General features: G+C 35.8%; 2 protein-coding genes across 5 annotated transcripts in view; one reads left to right on the top strand and one right to left on the bottom strand.

Moving 5' to 3' along the window:
• nckap1 (NCK-associated protein 1) overlaps window positions 1–14,247 on the bottom strand; it is a 37,922-nt gene extending 23,675 nt beyond the window's left edge. The window contains exons 1-8 of one of the 4 annotated variants that reach the window (XM_043248829.1): window positions 13,946–14,247; window positions 9,815–9,832; window positions 7,475–7,585; window positions 1,568–1,660; window positions 1,096–1,152; window positions 856–998; window positions 683–773; window positions 443–580 (exon numbers count right to left, since the gene is read on the bottom strand). In XM_043248829.1, the coding sequence (XP_043104764.1) occupies window positions 443–580; window positions 683–773; window positions 856–998; window positions 1,096–1,152; window positions 1,568–1,660; window positions 7,475–7,585; window positions 9,815–9,832; window positions 13,946–14,053 (759 nt within the window). In that variant the 5' untranslated portion in view covers window positions 14,054–14,247. The remainder of the gene's footprint in view (window positions 1–442; window positions 581–682; window positions 774–855; window positions 999–1,095; window positions 1,153–1,567; window positions 1,661–7,474; window positions 7,586–9,814; window positions 9,833–13,945) is intronic. The other 3 variants (XM_043248830.1, XM_043248831.1, XM_043248833.1) reach the window with 3 other exon arrangements.
• A 1,133-nt stretch (window positions 14,248–15,380) lies between these two features.
• On the top strand, window positions 15,381–19,116 carry dusp19a (dual specificity phosphatase 19a). The gene is made up of 4 exons (XM_043249423.1): window positions 15,381–15,723; window positions 16,317–16,363; window positions 16,447–16,599; window positions 17,333–19,116. Exons 1-4 carry the CDS (start codon window positions 15,501–15,503, stop codon window positions 17,549–17,551), a joined length of 642 nt encoding a protein of 213 aa, XP_043105358.1. The 5' UTR covers window positions 15,381–15,500; the 3' UTR covers window positions 17,552–19,116.
• Window positions 19,117–19,477: the final 361 nt, after the last annotated feature.

Genomic DNA, 19,477 nt, shown 5'->3' with positions numbered 1-19,477 from the left:
TGGTTTGCACTACTGGAATCAACAGAGCGCATTAAAGGAATAGTACGCAATGTAAGTAGAGAAGAGTCAAGTTTTAAATAGGTTATAAATAGAAACGCTCTGGTCATTTTTGAGCAAGATGCTAACTGTCTAATCAGATTCAATGACCTATGCTAAGCTACAGCTTAAAAGTGCTACCGCCAGACCTGGAGATCGGCTGTATGGATTCAAAAACGAACTGTTTAACTCTAGAGGAGTTGGAAAATGAGCCTATTTTCAAAAAAAGTGGCGTGTTCCTTAAATTTAGGCTTGTGTGCTTCATATGAGGAACTCATTTATGTAGCGTGCATGAGTAAGTAGACTTGCTACACATGAAGAGAGCATCAAATCAGTCTCTTGGCATGATGGTTAGCATGCCGAAGTATAACTTGAGGTATACAAAAATAATACAGTGAATCCTGACCGTGTCGGACTGAGCTGGGTTAAGCATGGTACTGGGAGCACTAATCAAACTCAGCAGCTGAGCATTCCTCCACTGATCTGCAGACAGATTCCGGCGTGGGTACACCATCTGCAGCGAGACCAGTGCATCTTGCAGCGACTGTCAAAAACAGAAAGAGAAGTAGGCAGAAAATGGCAGAGAGCTCGTGTTAAAACATCCCCCATTTGAGTTGGCAAACAGAGTAAACGGAGCAGATTTTACTTTTCCGTGAGGCACGAACTCCTCCATCATCTTTTTCAGCGGGTTCTCATAGTCCACAATCATCTGTCCAAGCCTGGGATATTCTCGATCACTGAACAAGACAGAGCGCTCGTTACGTGATCTCAGACATAGCACAATGAAACCGCGTAAGATGCTACTTATATACGCATTACCTTGAACCGTGTGTCATTTCGTGGGCATAGTTGTAAAGGCCGATTATCGCTTTGCGCTCCTCAATTCGAGAAAGCAGCATCATCAGGGTAGTGTATGTCACTACCAAGTCCAGGTAGTTCCTTGTGAGGTCAAAATTTACAGTCTGCATTTTGGAAAAAAGACATTTTGTCATACTTCTGCAATGTAACCGAAAAAAAAAAAAATCAAAGACAGCATTGACTGACATTAATTTAACTCACAATGTCAAAGAAAACTTGACAAGCATCAATAGTGTTCAGGAGTTCACAAACGTGGTCCTGGAGGAACAAAAGCATTTTTGTTTTAAAAACAAACAAACAAACAAATATATATATATATATATATATATATATATATATATATATATATATATATATATAATATATATATATATATATATAAAAATCCACACATGTATAACTGCATTATTTTAGTTAATAGACAGTATATTCAATAGTAATTCAAAATATGAATACTACAATAGTATGAATATTAAAATATTAGCACATAAAATGCTAAAAAGTATAAAAATATCCATAGGGTCATATTCACAGCTAATTTAATTAGCATGAACGGTTTGCAACCCGTTAAACCAATTCAATGCAACAGTTTACATCAGAATGATTTTATAAACATTTCACACAAACATTTGTTCTGTTGATGTGTCTTGAATGAAGACAACTGCACTCATACCTTAAATTCCATAACGTCCACAAAGGTGAAGTAATATAGAGCTAAATTCTTCAGTATTTCTGACTTTTCTTTTTGTAGTTGTGCAAGCTGTTGCTGTAATATTAAAAAAATGCAAATTAAACACTGTCGCATTAAAAGAAAGTCGCATAATTGTAATATCTGACCAGGAAACTTATCAGCAGGGCTCATGTTAGATCGTTTGAACTAAAACTCCACACAGATCTCAACCTGCTGGATTCTGTCTCAGATCAAGGGTCAACAATAAAGGATGTGAGAGAGTTTTAGGACATATGCCAAGGAACTGTTACTTGTGTTTTTAGGACAGTTCAGCATTGACGCTTATGTTTACTGATGTACGTCTCAACATTTTTATTTTTTGTGATGCAATGAACACTGCTGTTGTGAATTCAAGTCATCCTAGAATGATGAGAATCTGCTAAAACAAATATAATGACTGCTGATAGTGTTGAAAAAAAAGAAGAAATAATAATGCTAATATCTGCTGCATATGCCATTATCTTGATATTACAATGAATGTAATAAAAAAACAATGTGTGTGTGTATGTATGTATATGTATGTATGTATGTGTGTGTGTGTATCACACACACACACACACACACACACACACATTTCTGTGGAAGAGCAAATGCTGACAGGTGAAGTACAACTCTCCTGTACATCCTTATTGTTGAGCCCATTCAAAGACAGCGTTTCTAAGATTTTATCTTTGACAGTGAAACTAGTGAATGAACCCTGCATCAAGTCCGGACACGCACAGGCCTTTACCCTTTGGTTGTCTTTATGGTATTTGCAACTCTAGAGCAAAAATGCATTACCTCTGCACCTGGGAAGGTACTCAAAATAACACGAGTATTCTGACTTCAATTTAGACATGCACATATATTCTGTGATGTCCTGCTATTATGTCAATATTTTTAAGTGATGTTTGGATACTGTTATATATTATTGTCAAGAGTTGTCAACTCAATTCAAACATCTTAAAAAGGAAAAACTGCATGATTTGTAAAGACTTTTGTCATTTCATTAGTCTCCTCCAGAGTGAAGAGCAGTGCAAATATGCTCTAGAATCAAGTTAGTGACAGAATCCTTAGTATCTATCAGGATTTCCAGAAAACCAGGTTAGAGCTAATATAGTTAATTATGCACTTCAGATAAAGCCCAATATCAGAGAAACTACGTTTAGACAGAAGACAAAAATTCCACCAAACCACACCATCCCCACCCTGCATACTTTTAATGGAAATATATTCACATCCTATCCTAGTGAAGCATATAATCCCACTAGATAATAAGGTTAAATATAAAATGAGCCTGGTATTTAAATACTGCAAGCCTATATGAGGTAGAAACGATAAAAACAGCAGAGAGGGAGATGAAACACGTTCTGGTCACATTTCACTGCTAAATCAAAAGGATGAAAAAAAACACAGAATTATAATTTGCATAAATAAAAATTAAGCCTATTTTTAGGACTATGAAGTGAAAATTTAGCTTTTTAGTTTTCATTTAAACCTTTACATTTTGTATGTTCTCATTACTAAATTAATAATAAACAAAGAATTCAATTGTTTTCTTAATGCATTAATTAAAGCCAGTAAAACAAACAATATCATAACAACATAGCATTTTTAACACATTATAACTGCATTATAGTCGTGAGAATTGGCAGATAAAAGATGTTAAGATTAAGCTGTGTGTGTGAATATATATTTATTTATATTATTATTAGGGCTGTCAGTTTAACATGTTAATTATTTATTTAAAAAAAAACCTTGCTTAAAATATTTTAACCCAGTCAACGCACTGGCCATGCCTGTAGAACTGTACATTAACATGGTCCGTTTTCTCTCAACTTTGCTAACGCATATATCACCTAAAGCCACAGAAGTTGTGAGTCTGAGCAACAGTGCTGTTTTTTTCCTAAATAAATCTGTGTTTTGAACGCATCGGGTGAATTAAAGATTTAAAGACCCATTCATAAAATGTGGAGTTTACTTAATTCCTAAATGACATTTACCACTGTCCGCTGGAAAATTAAGTGTCTTATTTAATTTAATTAATCAAATAATAATAATAATAATAATAATTATTATTAATAATAATATTAGAGAGTTACAAATTAAAATTCTGCCATCATTTACTCTCCCTCATAGTTTTAAATATGTGTGACTTATTTTTTTTGGGAACATAAAATAAGGTGTTTGAACAGTTTGAAGGTGTTGACTGAACCAAAAAAACTTTTACAATATGTTTCATAGTTAGATTATGTTTTATTGTTGTAGCATGTGCAATAAATGTTATGCTGAAACAAATAAAACATTTATTTCTAAAACTACTATCTGTAACGTCTTAAAATGCTTTTTCCATTTAACACAAAAATAGCTTTAAATGATCTTTTGTGGTTATTTTCAAAGCCAAATATAATTAGATGAATTAATCATCGCATCGAGTAATTGATTAGATTATAAAAAAAAAAAAAAATGTTATTGACCAACAGCCCTAATGGAGATTCTTAAATAAAGCTATCAAACGGACACTTGGTGTAGACTGAAAATGTAAAATATTTAAGAAGATTAAAAAGTTTCATTATCTCCATCTCTGCTCTTTTCAGAGTAAAGTGTGTCGGGGCAAAACTATGTGATGCTGTGCACAATGAGCTTAAACTCATTTTAAACTTGTTTTGCATAGAGTGGATAAATATATTGAGGAAAGCATGTAACCATGCAGTAAGAGACTCAAAAGGAAGCTCAGAGCACATCCCAATCAGTAGTCCAATGTTATATAACAGCTACTCCGAATAAACGCTATTGACAGGCCTTATGTTTTAAGAGTTATCAAAAGGGCCCATCTGAGATTCCTTTTGTCAATGTAGGTTACTGAAATACCGACATATACATGTGAGTACAACTGAAATGTTAAACTACATATAAATAAGAGCAGGAACTAAATAAAGCAAATGGGACTCCAAACAGAGTCCAAACTTACCAAAAGAATAATCCAGAAAATAGCCATGTTAAGCATGCAAAAAATGCAAAAAAACAAAAACACAAAAAAAGGAAATATAAAACAACACTAAAAGGCAACTCAAACACAGTTAAACATGACACAGCTCCACATCATTGCGAGAAGCAGTTAAACATCTCTAACACAAAGTAGAAGGCAAAGCGGCATCTGAAATATAACAAAAGTATAACACTTCAAACGGACATGGTGGTTGGTTATTACGAAGGAACCAAAATCAAAACAAAATGAACACAAAACGCGCACTTGAGACATGGAATGAATATAAAAATCATATTTTATAGCACACATGAAAACAATGTTTGGTTAATTTGTTATGAGACAATCCATTGAGTAAATTAGGGCAGATCTTGGATGTCATGATGCTGATGAATTTCCCAAAAATCACGTTTCCTTTGTGGCTTATGAATAAAAACTCTGGCTAAATGTCATCTTTATCCATTTTTCTCTAAAATGAGCTTGTGCTTGGATAGCATTTAGGGTGAACCTCCATTTACCTGACAGCCGAATTATGTATCTGATCTGTCTTTAAGTATTGCTCTTATGTAGCATCAAATGTTACGTAAATATGCGAACACATTTATTGGCAATAAATTTATGCATATGCTTTTAGTAAATGTAATTTGGCTATAGGATCTTTTGATGGTGATAAAAGGTGTATCCGAAACAAATAACCAGTGGGAAAATGTACTTTTCCCAATAGCAGTACAAGTTATTTGAGGTGTGCGCAGAGATCAAAGACTGTAGTATCATGAATGCCAAACCTAAACCAGTAGAGGTGTGAAAGACACGCCTACATTCCTAAAGCAACTGATGTCATTTCCTTACTGAATAACACCAGTGAAGGAGTGCTGACTGCATCTTTTCTCTGGCTTATATGGATCGATCCAGACAAAAATGATTCCACATTAAGAATAAATCATATTTGTGGTGTTGTGGTCAAGTTAAGTGTGGCCAAAGGTTCCTGGAAAGACAGACAGATCTGGGAAAGCCCCTCTCGCGACCTTATAAAGTTGACACCACATCAAACATTTGGAAAAGAAAATTGAGGGTTGCATGACAAAACATTGTGTTTTAACAATGACCTCAAAGTCAACCTCAGTATTCCACAACCACAAGCAGTGATGTTTGAATCACTCTCTGGTGATTGAGGAATGAGCACCGTGGTAACCCATGAACAGCATGGTAAACATGCTTCAGAGATGTTCAGGGTTGTGGCAATGGCAACAAAGTGTTACAGAACGGTCTGGGCTTGGTCATTGTGGTGTTGGGAGGGGGTGTGATGGTAATCAGATGGGAGACTAAAATTGCTGAAAGACAGAAAACAGATTATTGAGCACTTGTTTCACTACTATAACAAGTGTCACCCAACACCACATCCACTTAATATCAGCACAGGAGATACACAAATCTGCTAAAGATATAGCCATTTAAAGCAGTGGTTCTCAATAAGGGCTCATAACGTATATGCATATATCTAATATTAATAACATGTTTAACATGCTTTTAAAATAATATAGCTCTTATCTGAAAATAAACTAAATGAAGATAGAAACTTAAAACCAGTGCTGGGCATGTTACTTTAAAAAAGTAATTAGTTCTAGTTATTTCTCAGTTAGTAACTGGGGTCATGAATATTAATCACGTCGTCTGCGTTTGCTCAAATTGATTTGCTGAAATCAAAAGAGGGATGACAAAAGGTCGGCTCCAGCCAATGAGATTGTAGCTTGGCGGTTCTTAAAAGCTGAAGAATACCAATACCAATACTACGTTTACATGTAGAGCGTCAATTCTGCGTGGTATGCAAGACTCTCTAGTTGACGTTACATCAAATACGTTACACTGTGCATCCATTCAGATGAACTGAAAAATAAAATTATGTGCCTATCAATATTACCCTATAATAATTTATAGTGACGCCACATTTTATTACCAGTAACGGTAATGGTGTTGTAATTGGGGAAATTTGTTTGATTACTCTTTTCTGGAAAAAATAATGTTTATTGATAACGCTGTGGTTCCAATCACTGCTTAAAATATATTTCTTTTGTTTTTCACTCAATAACAACAGTAATAATTGTTAATAACCACTGACAAGAAGGAATGATTCTCAAGTTTGAATCCAAGGTTAAATCAAGTTTATTGAAGAGTTAATGCAATTGAGGTGCCCCTTTCAGCATTTTTATTATAGAAGCAAGACTGAGACAAGGACTGAGATAGTTACTGACAAGCTACACAATATTGCGTGTGATTCATCACAGATAATTAATGCAATACTGCGTAGCTTGTCAGTGAACTACAGCTCTGTGTAATAAAAGTGCATGGAGATTTACTACTAATCACAGAACTTACCGACAAGATGCAAGTGAGAATCTCATTTGATTATTTGCACAGCCCTAACTAAAGCTGGTACAAAATATCTGATAAATATACGGTCCGGTCACGGCACCAGATTTATACAAAGGGGCATATTCTTGTGCCTTTAGGAGTACTCTTAAAATTATGAATTTTGATTGATCTGATTTAATAACACAAACAATAGACGAAATGCATCCTTCCAACGACTGCTGAAAAACTGGGATGATCCATTATAAACATAGTAATCAAAACCTCATTTACTGATGCACCACTGAAAGCAGGAGAAAACATGTAATACTTTCTTTCATCAGTTATACTGACTGATTAAAGGTGCTGTAAGAGGTTTTTATAAAAACAATAATAATTTTAAAAAAGCAAATCCACTTGCAGCACCTTTAATACATTAAGCATCAATTGGAATTCTAATACATGGTAAAACACAATTATACTGGCATCAACATCATAACATTCACTAAAGCATACTTGATTCATGAAATGAAACTTACGTTGTTGTTGCGCGTCTCAACGGCTGGGAATTTTCTTACGATGAATTTCACAGCTGACTCCAGGTTTTTGTCAATCAGGTAAGAAGGCTTTGCCTTGGGATCTCCACAGGCCTACAATGAACAGGGAAAACATCACTGCTAAACGTGCAACAGCTTGAACAGGAACACTGTGAACATGTGCAACTGACTGATATTCCACTGATCATGAAACACAGATTCAAACTGTTCGAGACAAATCAGAGAGGATGAACAGTGAGGTAAAGTGCAGGGATTTGATCACAGTTAGAAAATGCACAGGAAGAAATGAAAAAAAGAGATAGAGTCAGAACGTTGAGATTCAAAATAGAGATTGAAAGAGACAACAAAGACAAATAAAAGAAAGTAGGAATGGGAATCAAAGGGACTTTAATTTAATAATGTTTTATATTGTACTATATACAACAAATATACTATGTAAAATAAATTATTTTACATACATATTTTTCACTCATTTAACCAAATACAATACGTTCAAATCAAATTAATAATTAGTTTGGAAATCAAACTACAAACAGTATGTAGGATGCAAGAGGAAAAACAAAACAAAAAAAGGTCTTTATTTAGTATTTATTTTTATAGCATTATTTCAATGAGCACAGTGTCACAAATAAATAAGCAATACAAAAAAATATTTTTAGAACATTGTTTCAGTTTTGTTTTCAAAATGTTACGATTCTGGATTCCCAACCCTAATGGAAGGACAGATAAAAGGGAAAAAAAAAATAAATAAAAAAGAAGAAAAGAGAGAGGACAGAATTGAAAATGCTCTTCAAACGGACAAGGTGCTGCGTGAGAAGTTGGAGAGCAGTTAGTGGAACACGGACAGCAGTGTATGATCAGAAACAGTCCTGGAGAGAAAGAGAGAGAGAGAGAGAGAGAAAGAGAGAGAGAGAGAGAGAGAGAGAGCAACAGAGAGATGGTGGGTTTGCCGGACAGTGCGTCTGATTGGCTGGCTGTTCTGTAAGAGGTGAGTGTCTTACAGAGTGAAGGAGCTGGAACGCGCCAGTGGACGTGCAGCTGAGGCAGGGCAGTGTGTATGGTCACATGACACGTTACATGATGCTTTACATGCACCTACGGCTAACACAGCATCGAACCTCGAGACCATTCCAGTGTGCACGGCAACACACAGAGGCTCTGGGTGCTGTAAGACAACGTGTTTTTTACGAAGCCCATTAGGTCGTTCCCAAAAAAAAGACACCGCATGGCTAGCAAACTGATGGGGGTTACACGCAGGCCCTGGAAATAATACAAACCGGCAGTCAGCCCAGGGTAACAGAGTGAAACCCGCTAACATTAAATTTATATTAGCTAAATTTGCTCCTCTGCCCACTATTAATTTACCACAGCCAATCACAGCGGAGTAAAAAAAAATAAAAAAAAATAAAACTCACAGAGAAGCTACACTATGCCTCAAAAACGGCTGGTTTTGTTCTTCCTTGTTCTTTATCGTAGTGACATCCAACTGGTGCTTTGCAGTTAAAAGCAAACTTGGTGCAAATAAAGAGGATGGTAAAAGTAAAGCAAACAAATAAGGGAAAAAAATGGAAAAGAAAAAAATAAATAAGCCTCATGCATTAATAATATTACCCCAACAAATATAAGCAAAGATTTGCAGTTTCGTATATTTGGCTGGGCGATATTAACAAATCCGTCTGTATTTACTTTTCTCATATAGTGCTAACTTGAATAGATAGATGTACAGGACAGTAAATAATTGACATTTTAGGAGCAAACAACTAAAACTGAATCTTTTTATCATTTCATGTCGTACATTACAACGCTTAATGACGTTTAGGCATAATAATATGCAGTATAAAATATAGATAAACTGATTTGATATTGACAAAAACTATTGATTTTTGTCTTAGCTTTGAATGCTAACAGAGAAAATTAAAATAGTTATATATATATATATTTATATATATTTTTTTTTTTTTACTTAAAACTACAAAATTGTACATTTCAATGCACATCCATAAATTGACATTGTCCAAATCCACTGAGAATATTGAGATATAATTGAGCAATTGTTTAAGCTATATCGCCCAGCTCTCAGCACTTAACATCCTAAGCCTTTAAGATCGCAAAACAACAATCAAAACGAAACTCACTTCTCTAAAGGAATGGAAATAAATCAGTTTAAAGAAAGATTGAACAGAAGAGTCCTGCAGGTGCTACAGTTTGGGAAGGGCCTTTTTTGGTGAGTTGCGTACAGAAAGATCATGGGACATGAAACTGGTAGGAGAGCGGGGGGAAGGGGGGGACTGAGATTTTAGGAAGGTGAAAAGCTGTGCAAACCTTCCAAACTTGTCCTTGCTGGGGGAAGCATTGTAACAGAAAGAGAGAAAATTACACATAAACACAGGTTCCAACGTCTACCATGCATGTTCACTTCAAAACAAATTAGCTTTGGGAACTAATTGTAAGTCGTTCCGGTTAGTGTGTTGGTTCGGGTCCTAAGGAGGGACGCAAGGGGTCAGTTGGGTCACACAGTGCATTGAGAGGCAGTCGTTCCCAGAGCTAACATTGACACCATGCAGAATTCACTCCTCCGGGAGCAGGAACACTGTGGGCTGAGTTCAGAATTCACGTCCATGTTCAAGAAAAGACCAGGAAGTTGGTGATTAGTCAAAGAAACATAATCCATGCAAGTAAAAGGGAACCAAGGTCAACATGTTCACAAAATGACTGAAATCAGATCTGAACTTAAAGAATGACGAACAGAAACACACTGCAAGAATAGAGCGAGCAAACAAACGAAACAGACAAACAAACAAAAATGTCATTATTATCTGCTTTATCCAATGCATCAAAGCATCTCATGCACAGAATAAGGCCGAAGGGCCAATTACAGTGAACGGTCACTGATCTCAGACTAAATCTATTCTAACCGTGTCATTTCCAGCTCAAGTAATAGCAGGTAAGAGTACTAGGCGCTACATTGAGTAGTGCGCTAAATGTGCCAGTTCAACGGTTACTCCAAATTTGAAAGAACAATTCATTTTTCCTAGGCTCCGGAATGATGTTGGTGCCAAAACTGCCACACACAAAACAATATAAAAGGTTTGTTTTGATTTGATTCAGTCAATTTGAGTTTGAGTCAGTCGATTTGAACTACACAACAAGCAAGCTAACATTCAATCTTTCATTGAATTCAATCATATAATATTTTATTTTAGTGTGCCAACAATCATTGCCGTTTCTGAAGAGTGTGCTCACATATAATAAGGGAACGCTGCGTGATGTACGAGGGAACCCATGATGAATCAAACATCAAATAGCGAAAAAGAGAACAAACACAATTCACATATTCATCAGATGTTATTTTCGTTTGGAAAAAATGTAGTAGTGGGGGAAAGATGCTGATTTAAAGGGATAGCTCACCCAAAAATTTGATTTCTGTCAGGTATCAAACCTTTATGACTTTTCTTCTTTTAAACACTAAAGAGGATACACTGAAGAACACTGGTAACCCAACAAAATATTTTTTTAATACTATGCAAGTGAATGGCCTCAACTGTTCAGTTACCAACGTTCTTCAAAATATCTTCTTTTGCATTCAACAAATGAAAGAAATCCATACATGTTTTGAACAACATGAGAATAAGCAAATGATGGAAGAATGATCATTTTTGGGTGAACTACAACCCACTGGATGAACGGGTTTCATAATTGTACAAACTCATCTCAGTATTGTTCCAGGTTTGGGGATTGGCTTTGGCACCAGCGTTCTTTTGGTGGAAAAGGGGTCTCTAAGGATTTCATGTCGAGCTAAACACTGCGAGATAAGAACGCACTTCCTGAGGTTGTTTCCGTGGAAGGATTCTGCTGTCATTTCCCGTGGCACAGTTTTGCTACCAACCTATATGCTAAATCCGACAAATTCCAACAGCATTCAGCTCAAGTCACGTTTAAAACAAAGTCAGTGTAAACGGCTATCAGTTGCTTAAATTGCACAAGCAAGATGAGAGGCGATAAGCCCTATTTAAGGTACAAACAACAACAAAAACGACAAATTCTGTTGGTTTAGATACTAAGCGTTACAAAGCAAAAATAGCAAGAACAAAAATGTGAGTGTCATGAATTCAGAATCAAATGAACATCTAAAATTTTCACTCCCTCTCTGTATCCACCACAATGCAACGTAGATCTTACAGCACTCCATGCAATGCCTGCCAGTTGCTAGGCAACAGGACTACCAAAAGCATGTATTCCAATTTCTAGTCCTGTGGAAAAGCTATTTTTCAACTAAATTTGACAGAAAAAAATTCAATATGAAATAATGGGCAATAACACTGAACTGGTTCGGTCAAGTTTCCCCACAGTTCTTTATTCTGAATGGATATGGTGCATGGGAGTACAAAACGACAGAATATGACTAATATTGGGTTGACCCCCGATGACTTGTTTGAATGAGTGAGGTCAGATGTACACGGGTGACATCAGTGGGCATGGAGAGACAGGCGGCACTCCAGAGACCTTCTTGCAGTCTAAACGGGCATCACACACACTAATGAATTCACATCACATATCTGAGTGAGTTCACGGCCAGAGGGAGGAAAAAAAAAAAAAAAAAAAAAAAAAGCTAACCGAGCTGGTCCTCCACTAGCCCACTTTCTACTGCGATCTGGACTGCTTCCATTACTGCTAGCCTCAATGCCAAGCCTTTCTCAAAAACCTTACAAAGTGGCTTTATTGGCAAAGGGGAAGAAAAAAATATGAACATGCAGGCTAGAACTGACAGGCTTTAATTTGTGTGTGATGTTTGCATGTTTCAAGATATTTCAAGCCCCTTACTGCTGATGGAATCTAATGAACATTATTATTATATTATATTACATATTTCAACATAACATACAGAGGATAAAATAGATTTTGTGTAAAGATTATATAAAGACTGCTACTCCGTGACACTGAAGCACTTGACTAACAAATTCAAGTTTAAAAATAAAATAAAAATAGGGCATGTGCATTTATAATACGAGGTAAAATATTAGTAGTTCATTTTTTTTTTTTATTTACAGATATAAATCTGAAACATGTAAGGTTAAAGTACATGTCCGTGAAATTTATGTCCTGGCAGAAAATTAGATGCTAGATTTTGAGACCAATTTAAAATGTTGCCATTTTTCTGATAATCAGAATCAGTTTAACAGATTTTTTTCATGTAAATATTACTTAAAATAAGCACTTAATTTTAAGACCTTTATTTGCCATCATTGCATTTGTTTATGTGGACACTAATTGTCCTTCACTTGATTGCCAACCCATTTTACGACAAAATTTCATAATAAAAAATAAATAATTCTTTTTTCATCTTGATTACATTTTAATACATTTAATTAAAAAAATCTAAATCATTAAAGCATTAAAACAAATGCTTTCAAGTATACTTCAAACAAAAACAATTTTTTTTTACTAATGTATTCATTTCTTACACATACACATATATACATAATATTTCTCCTTGCATTCAAATAAAATATGAAATATTTAAAAAAAATGTCGTTGCAAAACATTTTAGCAAAATATCTTTTGATTTTATGTCGAAATATGGATACTTGCAATATGCCTCTTATTATCATCAATCTATTAAATCACAGATCAGTGGTCTTATTACAGCTCAGCAACAATAAGTAATTACCTTTAAGATTAAAAACGTAATCTATACCAAAAGGAATTGGCAATATAGCGGTACTGGAGAACACAACTGTCAAACCACCTTCAGAAACATACAGATCTGACATCTGTCAGACGTGCTCTGGACTTCAGGTATGACAGCTGAAGAAGTGAAAGGGCTTAGTGTGCTGTTTTCGACACATCTGCTTGCATATCAAACAAAAAGATTCAATTTATCCAGCACTGTCAGGCCACTACCAACTACCCACAATTAGATCTTTGTAGAAACTCGCGCTTTCAGAGCTGAGATGTCTGGATCGGATTATCCGCCTTTATAGATGGGTCCTTATAAGTGCTTTAAAAGATGGGTCACGGTGAGGTTCTAGTCTGGACACACAATGTTCACAGGCCTTCTCTATCATGGCTTTGTGCACTTAGACCTGAATTGATAGCGCCGGTGCATAGATGCATAGCTAGGTGTCCTGCTTTATGATCGTAGGGGTTGGCTAAACTAGGACATTAGCCATCCTCACCTCACCATTAAAATAATCACCGCTAATATGCATTAGATCGACTCGTTTTGGCTGGAGATACACCCCGCAGTTCTAAATCTCATTCAAAACGAGCCGGTAATGCATTATACGGCGTAAACACTGATTTATGGCTGTCGCGCACACACACGCACGCACTCAATCAGGGCCTGGCCTCATCAACCCCTTGTGTGTGTGTGTGTGTATGTGTGTGTGCTCGTGTGTGTGTATGCCTACTGCAGTCCTCCGAAACACACATGCATGAAGCGCTTATTCTCACCTTCTTGATGTTGTAGATGCGCGTGAGCATCCCGATGCCGCGGTCGTTGAGGATCGTCAGTTTCTCCGCCAGCTTCTGCTGGCTCGGCTGCAGCGCGCCCCGAGACATGGCTCAAACGACCGTTAAAACGAGCTAAATCACAACCCAACGGATTCCTCGTGTAGTGTTAAAGGGTAAGGTGCCAAATCGAGTTGGGTTTTAGTGTTAAAATCCGCCCATATTATGGGCTTGAGGCGCGTCGTCGGGGATGTGTTTTTTCTAGGTGTTGCCCTGACGGCCAGAACGAGGCTGCTTCCGGCAACGACGTCACTGCGTCACGTGACTGGAGCCCTCCGCAGGACCTCCGCCCCCTTTCTTGCTGCTGATGGAAAGATGCAGTTCGTGACTTTTAAGTTATTTTGAAGCTAATCATTTTATTTGGCGATTTTCATACACACAAATGCAGATATAACTTTTTACTCAAATAAAAGTCTCTTAGATTTTTAAATCAAGAATGTGTATGTCAAACGGTTGAATAGCTAAAAATTAGCAAGCGCTCTCATGAGTGATGAAAATAACGCGATGCTTCGGTTTTAAAAAAACGGAATCAATTTGCGAAGCCATTGATTCAATTGATTCAGAGGTTGAAAAGCTTTAAAATGGTTTAAATGTAACGTCAACAGCCCATACGTGCATGAGGCACGTTTTATAAATTTACAAATCACAATGTTTATATGAAAGTATAGACTACTAGATATAATTTACAAACCGGTACCATTTATTATGAAATAATTTAGGCTTGTTTAATGTGCATGACATTTCGGCCAGTTAGAAACACTTAACTATAACTCAAAAATGTATTATTAAATCATTAATAAATAATAATTACACCATTAAAGATATTAAAACGAAACTAAATAATAAAACCGACCCGATGTTTTTACGCTGGGCGTGAAATCACGTGACTTGGATATTTTGAAGATCGTGATAAGCGCTTTGATCCGAACCAGTGATTCGAAACAAACGATTCACGAGGCTTTCGAAGCTTCACGAAGAAGCGTTTTGAAAACGCCGATCAATTTATTTATCTATTCGATCTCTTACATTTGTATTATATATATAGCATAATAAAGTTAAGTTATAAAGATGTTTTCAAACATGCTTTCTGAAGAGCTGACTGTCAAATCACTCGCCGCAAACAAGACAGCCCACTGTTGTTATTCATAAAATCACCCTAATACAATTTTTACAAATACATCGCAATAAATAAATACATATGTGCTAACTATGCCCGAACGTCAAACTATTCAAATTACCGCCTGAATAAAATGATATGAGACAGGTTCGCTTATGCAGTTGCATTACTCTCCTTTGGGTGTCACCATTGTTTTGATCTTCCCCAGGTAGCCTAATTATGCTGAGGCGCGCTAATGAATCTTCTCGGTTTCCAGGTAGTATCGAGGTCACAGAAATGTAGACGAGCATTACTAGCGAGGGAGCAACAAACCGTCTCGCAGCACGACCTCAGATTTGGAGCCTTTACGTTTCTGCCTTGGACAGCTCCACCGCAAATGTGATGCAGTCGCTCGCACAAGAGATAAAATCCTTCTCCAAATCTAATTTGCGGAAACAATGCACCAGAGTAACGAGTTTGAGCGGCAGGCGGATTATTGAGACATGGAAAGGTTCCACTGTACAGGTGGTTGAGGAAACGGTACAGCCTGAAACTCCATGTGGATATGTTCAGGATCATAACTGGGATCTTCAAGTTGGATATATTAAGCCATATCTATTACTTGGTGAGTAGTTTGTATTCTTATTTGGCACTTAAAAAGAAAAACGAAATTATAACGTGACATAAATAAAATGTTATGAAAAATAGGTTGCTCGGCTCACGTAGAATAGACATTTTAATCTTTATAAAATATTTAAAAATGTTATATATATATATATATATATATATATATATATATATATATATAGACAAAAGTTTTTATAAATGTATTATAAATATGTGTGTGTGTGTGTGTGTGTGTATATATATATATATATATATATATATATATATATATATATATATATATATATAGACAAATAAATATGTAATTATAGATTAAACACAATGAATATATAATATTGAGTCTAAATAAAAAAGTAAAAAAACATTATTTAATATGCTATTATATATTATTCTATATACATCCATACTTTAATGGCATTTTCAATGACTACTGCATCTGTATCCGAGTATCTGATTGCTGGCTATGCTATTAGAGTCTATTTTCCAAAATAGGACAATAAATAATATATTCTGACAATAAGTCATATTCTGTTCTGTTCTGTGTTGTTCTGCTCTAATAAGAATTAATTTTTAATTATGTTTATTTCAAAGGGTCACAAGACGCCGCTCATGACTTTGGTACTTTGAGGAAATACAAGGTAATGTGAGTTTATGATTACGTCTTTACGTATTTTATCATTAAACAACTTTAAGACTTATAATATGTTTCCATTGATTTCAGGTCACACATATTTTAAATGTTGCATACGGCGTGGAAAATGCCTTTCCTGACCTGTTCATCTATAAAACACTGAGCATACTGGATCTACCTGACACTGATATCATATCTCACATCGAGGAGTGCGCACAGTTTATAGACCAGGCTAAAGCTGAGGTAACGTTTGCCTTTTGTTTCGTGATCACGTCTTTTAAGATTCCAAGAATGTTTTTGCAGAAATGCTGCATTTTGCGTAATGTAATACCAGCGAATGGAGGTCTGGCGGCTTTATAAAAGAAATATTTCATTCGCTCAGTGTAATTACCTGAGTGTTGGGCTTTAGCGCCTGGCCTATGTGATACGGCACGGTCATCCAATGGCTAACTCCGCTATTCTAGGTAACCGTGCGGCGTGCTGAATAATGGATGCTGAGTTTTCGCAATGCATTATTTAGCGAGTTGTAGAAAGATCATATCACTAACGGGCCATTGTTTGTCATACAACCTCTTTACTAAATAGTGTCGCCGGTCACCCTTAACCTGACACTGCCTCATGATTCAAATTCACTAAGGTTTATGATTACAATGGCTGCTGGAAATAAGTTTCCATTCCTTTGTAAAACGAGCGTAGGGCCTCCCGTCGCCTAATTTATTATGTCGTCTGTGATGCAAAGGGAAACAACAGCTCAGGTAATGAAATAATGTTCTTCTCAACTCGGCGGAAAAAGTGGTTCTCTCACCCGTAACTTGCAATTTTGTAATTCCTTGCAATTAGCATAGGATTAATTACACGGTTTATAATGGAGTATGTAATGATGTGAAATTAAATGCCTCCATTGAGGGATTCCGGTAGCTTCTGGAAACAATTTGTTTTCTTGCTGTTTGACTGAACAATTGGTTTCTCTCTCCAGAAGGGAATTGTACTTGTCCACTGCAATTCTGGAGTTTCGCGTTCTGTTTCGGTCGTCATTGGGTATCTGATGCTGAAGGAAAATCTGCCTTTTGGAGACACGTTTGCGCTGGTGAAGTCAGCTCGACCCGCCTCGTGTCCGAATCCAGGTTTCATGGAACAGCTGAAAAAGTTCAGACCAGAGGATGCTACACAAGCAAACGGCTTGGGTCATGATTGAACATTGTTCTACAGCTGCATCAGTGTAATGTCAAAGAAATAGTTCACCCCAAAAGGAAAATTCTGTCATCATTTAAAGGAACAATCCTTTTTTTTAAATAAATGGGGTCATTCTCCACCTCCCCTGGAGTTAATAAGCTATGAGTTTTACTATTTTTGAATCCACTTAGCTGATCTCCAGGTCTAGCCGTAGCGCTTTTAGCATAGCTTAGCATAGATCATTAAATACAATTAGACCAGTCGCATCACATTCAAAAATTCCCAGATAGTTTCATAATTTTTCCTATTTAAAACTTAAACTCTTCTGTGGTTGTATTGGTTACTGAGAGTGGCGGAAAATGAAAAGCGGTTGGATTCGGTGATTTATGCTAAGCTAAGCGCTATCGCCAGACCCGCAGATTGGAGAATCAGCCTATTTCCAAAAAAAGTGGAGTGTTCCTTTAAAGCTGGTTTTCCATTAAACAGATGGAGATATTTACAGAGAATGTCCTAGCTGCTCCTAGCTGTCCTAGCTGCTTTTTCTTACAGGGAAAGTGAATGAGGACTATGGAGACCGTTTGAGAAAGGTACCAAACATAGAAATGACAAACAGTAACATGGGTTTTTAATGATATGAAGGTCAGTAAATAAAGACAGAATTTAAATTTTTTTGGTGAACTGCTCTTTTAAAGCCACCAGTGCTTCCATCATTGTTTCATAAATGGCTTTAGTTTAACACTTCGGAAATGTCTCACAGGTGCTAAAATGACAAAAAGAAAACCCTTCAGCTAGAATTTGAATTCAACTGGCTCCACAGAATGTTGAGTTTTGAATTTGAAATTACAGAAAGGACAATAAGTTCTCAACATATTCCATTTTTTTTTGTAATTCCTTCAGTTCAATTACAGATCTCATCCCTTATGCTGCTTCAGTCTAATTTCAGGAATTCACATTCAGAAGTCATTCACATCCATACACTAATATTAATAGCTGCATTTCATAATAAATTAGCTTAATGTATCATACACTTTTAAGATGTGGTTAATTTTCACATTCAGCAGGTGTTTAAAATCTTCTTTCCTGATACTGACATCTTGTGGTCAACTCTCACATTTTGCATTATTATTGAATAAAATTATTTGATCCATTTCTTTTTTTTTTATTTCTTTTTTTTTAAATAAAGACTCATAGGGTTCTTTATAGTCAGTGACTTTGATAGCAACATGAACTCATTTTGTCCTCACTTGACATTTGGGATGCAAAGCTATATTTGTGCAATATAGTAACTTAAATATCAACCAAAAAGAGGGACTAGTTGAAGTATTCCTGGTACATCAAATCTTAGTTCAGTTCCTTTTGTAATTTTGTAATTTTAATTACATATTTGGATGTTTTTGTCCATATTGCATAGTAATATAGTTTATATATAGTTTTTTTCCTTTTTTCCACTGTTGTGATGTGTTTTTCTGAAGGTAGAAAATTATCATCAATATTTGTGAGGATGTTTGACATGAAAGTTTATTTCACTTTTAGAACTTCTGGGATTAACTTTGTGGTGTAGACTGAGCCTTGATTTTAAAGTATGGATGTGTGGAATGGATTGTATTGAATAAAATGTACATGTATACAAAAACACTTTTTTCACGTGCGTATGCTTTTGTAGAAACTACGTGTTTGACTTTTAACTAAACCAAATTAAAGTTGATCAGTCTACAAACATACACAACATTAGATAATGTACCTTATGTTCCAAACCATACTGAGTGACAACATAAAGTAGTGATTCTGATTCATAAAGTAGTGATTTTTATTCATAAAGTAGTGATTTTGATACATAAAGTAGTGATTTTGATACATAAAGTAGTGATTCTGATTCATAAAGTAGTGATTCTGATTCATAAAGTAGTGATTTTGATACATAAAGTAGTGATTTTTATTCATAAAGTAG

This window comes from Puntigrus tetrazona, chromosome 9, assembly GCF_018831695.1.
Source record: "Puntigrus tetrazona isolate hp1 chromosome 9, ASM1883169v1, whole genome shotgun sequence".
Taxonomy (NCBI): domain Eukaryota; kingdom Metazoa; phylum Chordata; class Actinopteri; order Cypriniformes; family Cyprinidae; genus Puntigrus; species Puntigrus tetrazona.
The sequence above is the reverse complement of the archived record's forward strand: the minus strand, read 5'-3'. Positions and strand labels throughout refer to the sequence as shown.